We start from the raw sequence: 2,500 nt of genomic DNA, 5'->3' as shown, positions 1-2,500 counted from the left end.
GTAAGAAAGTGTTCATGTTATGTATTAGAGGAAAAGTGCATCATAAGAAATTAAAGTTTAAAGAGATTGTGGTGTGTAATGAGTGAGGTGTCATAGGAAGGAGAATATGTGTGCGTGTGCATATCAACAAGTATTAACTTACAACAATGTAAATATAAATAGCGACATTAATTAGAGCACATCAAAGCAGGATACCAACTGGACTGGAGTTTAAAATTTCCGAAAACATTCTAAGCAATGAATAATCATTCAAAAGTGTGTGTGTGTGTGTGGTGTGTGTGTGTGTGTGAATCTTTGTGCATATACGTGCCTGCGATTGTGTATATGAGAGCGTGTGTATGTGTGCGCGCGCGCGTTTGTGTATATATGTGAGTGTGTATGTACGCGCGCGCGCGCTCCTGTGTGTGCGCGCGTGCACGCATCTTGTAAATAATAGTGGCACGCTCTTCACACTACTTAGTGTTTGAACACAACACACACACACACATACACGCACACACGAACACATACCACACAAACCACACACACACACACACATCACACCACTTTCCACACACAGGCACAGGCGCATTCAAACAAAGCAATCTACCTCCTTCCCCCACATTCACCACACCAAACACAACCCGCTCACACCACACACACACACATACACGCACTCACACACACATGCACACACACACACACACACGGACACACGCACGGACACACGCACGCACATACGCACACACAAGCACACACACACGCGCACGCACACACACACACTTACGCCAAAGCGGAGGCCGCTGTGGCAAAGGCATCCACCTGTGGTCTTCTGGGGCTCCGTGGGGAGGACTTCTTCCCCTTTTTGTCTGACAGGAAGAAAAATGGAAATCTCCAAAACCAGTCCCGTAGTCTTCCAACCCTCCCTCCCCCCCCCTAGCCCCACAAACACCCATCTACGATCCTTCTCTCTCTCTCTCTCTACCTCTCACTCTTTCTTTGTCTCACTGCGGAAAAGGGAATTCGTTACCAACAGTGTGTATTTGACTGCCTTCCCCCTCCCTCCCCCCTTTCTCTCGCTTCCGTCTCTCTATGTCTCTGTGTCACACATTTTGCCATATCCCTCTGTGTTACACGTATTGCCATATCCCTATGTATCACACGTTCTGCCATATCCATCTGGGCCACACGTCTTGCCATATCCCCTCTGTGTCACACGTTTTGCCATATCCCTATGTATCACACGTTCTGCCATATCCATCTGTGTCACACGTTTTGCCATATCCCTATGTATCACACGTTTTGCCATATCCATCTGTGTCACACGTTTTGCCATATCCCTATGTATCACACGTTTTGCCATACCCATCTGTGTCACACGTTTTGCCATATCCCTATGTATCACACGTTTTGCCATATCCCTATGTATCACACGTTTTGCCATATCCATCTGTGTCACACGTTTTGCCATATCCCTATGTATCACACGTTTTGCCATATCCATCTGTGTCACACGTTTTGCCATATCCCTATGTATCACACGTTTTGCCATATCCATCTGTGTCACACGTTTTGCATATCCATCTGTGTCACACGTTTTGCCATATCCCTATGTATCACACGTTTTGCCATATCCATCTGTGTCACACGTTTTGCCATATCCCTATGTATCACACGTTTTGCCATATCCATCTGTGTCACACGTTTTGCCATATCCCTATGTATCACACGTTTTGCCATACCCATCTGTGTCACACGTTTTGCCATATCCCTATGTATCACACGTTTTGCCATATCCCTATGTATCACACGTTTTGCCATATCCATCTGTGTCACACGTTTTGCCATATCCCTATGTATCACACGTTTTGCCATATCCACTCTGTGTCACACGTTTTGCCATATCCCTATGTATCACACGTTCTGCCATATCCATCTGTGTCACACGTTTTGCCATATCCATCTGTGTCACACGTTTTGCCATATCCATCTGTGTCACACGTTTTGCCATACCCAGTCTGTGTTCATGCTTCGAATCGACTTCCCCTTCCCTAAAAAAAACCCCCTAAAAATACCAAATCACGATCATTTCAGGAATTGATCTCTAACACGTTTTGCCACATCCATCTTTGTTCATGCTTCGAATCGACTACACTATAAAAAACAAAACAAAAACAAAACAAAACCCAAATCACGTTCATATTAGGAATTGATTTCTAACCTCTGTCTATCTGCCTCCTATACATTACATATAAGTTAAAACAGATTGCTGAGGTCGGTAATGGCTTGACGGGGTGTTGGGGGCGGGTCCTGTCAGTGTTTTAAACGTTCGCTTTTGACAAGTCCTGTGCATCTAGGTTGTTATGAGATGTACGGTGACAACTGGCAACTTGATGAAGCGATGAAGTGTGGAGTGATGGCCTAGAGGTAACGCGTCCGCATTGGAAGCGAGAGAATCTGAGCGCACTGGTTCGAATCACGGTACAGTCGCAAATAATTTCTCCCCTTCCACTAAACCTTG

General features: G+C 45.3%; 1 protein-coding gene across 7 annotated transcripts in view; it reads right to left on the bottom strand.

The window, feature by feature from the left end:
- The window catches only part of LOC143282069 (calcium-activated potassium channel slowpoke-like), a 146,215-nt gene that overhangs the window by 19,364 nt on the left and 124,351 nt on the right, over positions 1-2,500 (bottom strand). For all 7 annotated transcript variants that reach the window (XM_076587533.1, XM_076587549.1, XM_076587559.1 and 4 more), the window contains one exon: positions 767-848. In XM_076587533.1, coding sequence (XP_076443648.1) covers positions 767-848 — 82 coding nt within the window. The remainder of the gene's footprint in view (positions 1-766; positions 849-2,500) is intronic.

Source organism: Babylonia areolata, chromosome 1 (assembly GCF_041734735.1).
Source record: "Babylonia areolata isolate BAREFJ2019XMU chromosome 1, ASM4173473v1, whole genome shotgun sequence".
Classification (NCBI taxonomy): Eukaryota; Metazoa; Mollusca; class Gastropoda; order Neogastropoda; family Buccinidae; genus Babylonia; species Babylonia areolata.
The sequence above is the reverse complement of the archived record's forward strand: the minus strand, read 5'-3'. Positions and strand labels throughout refer to the sequence as shown.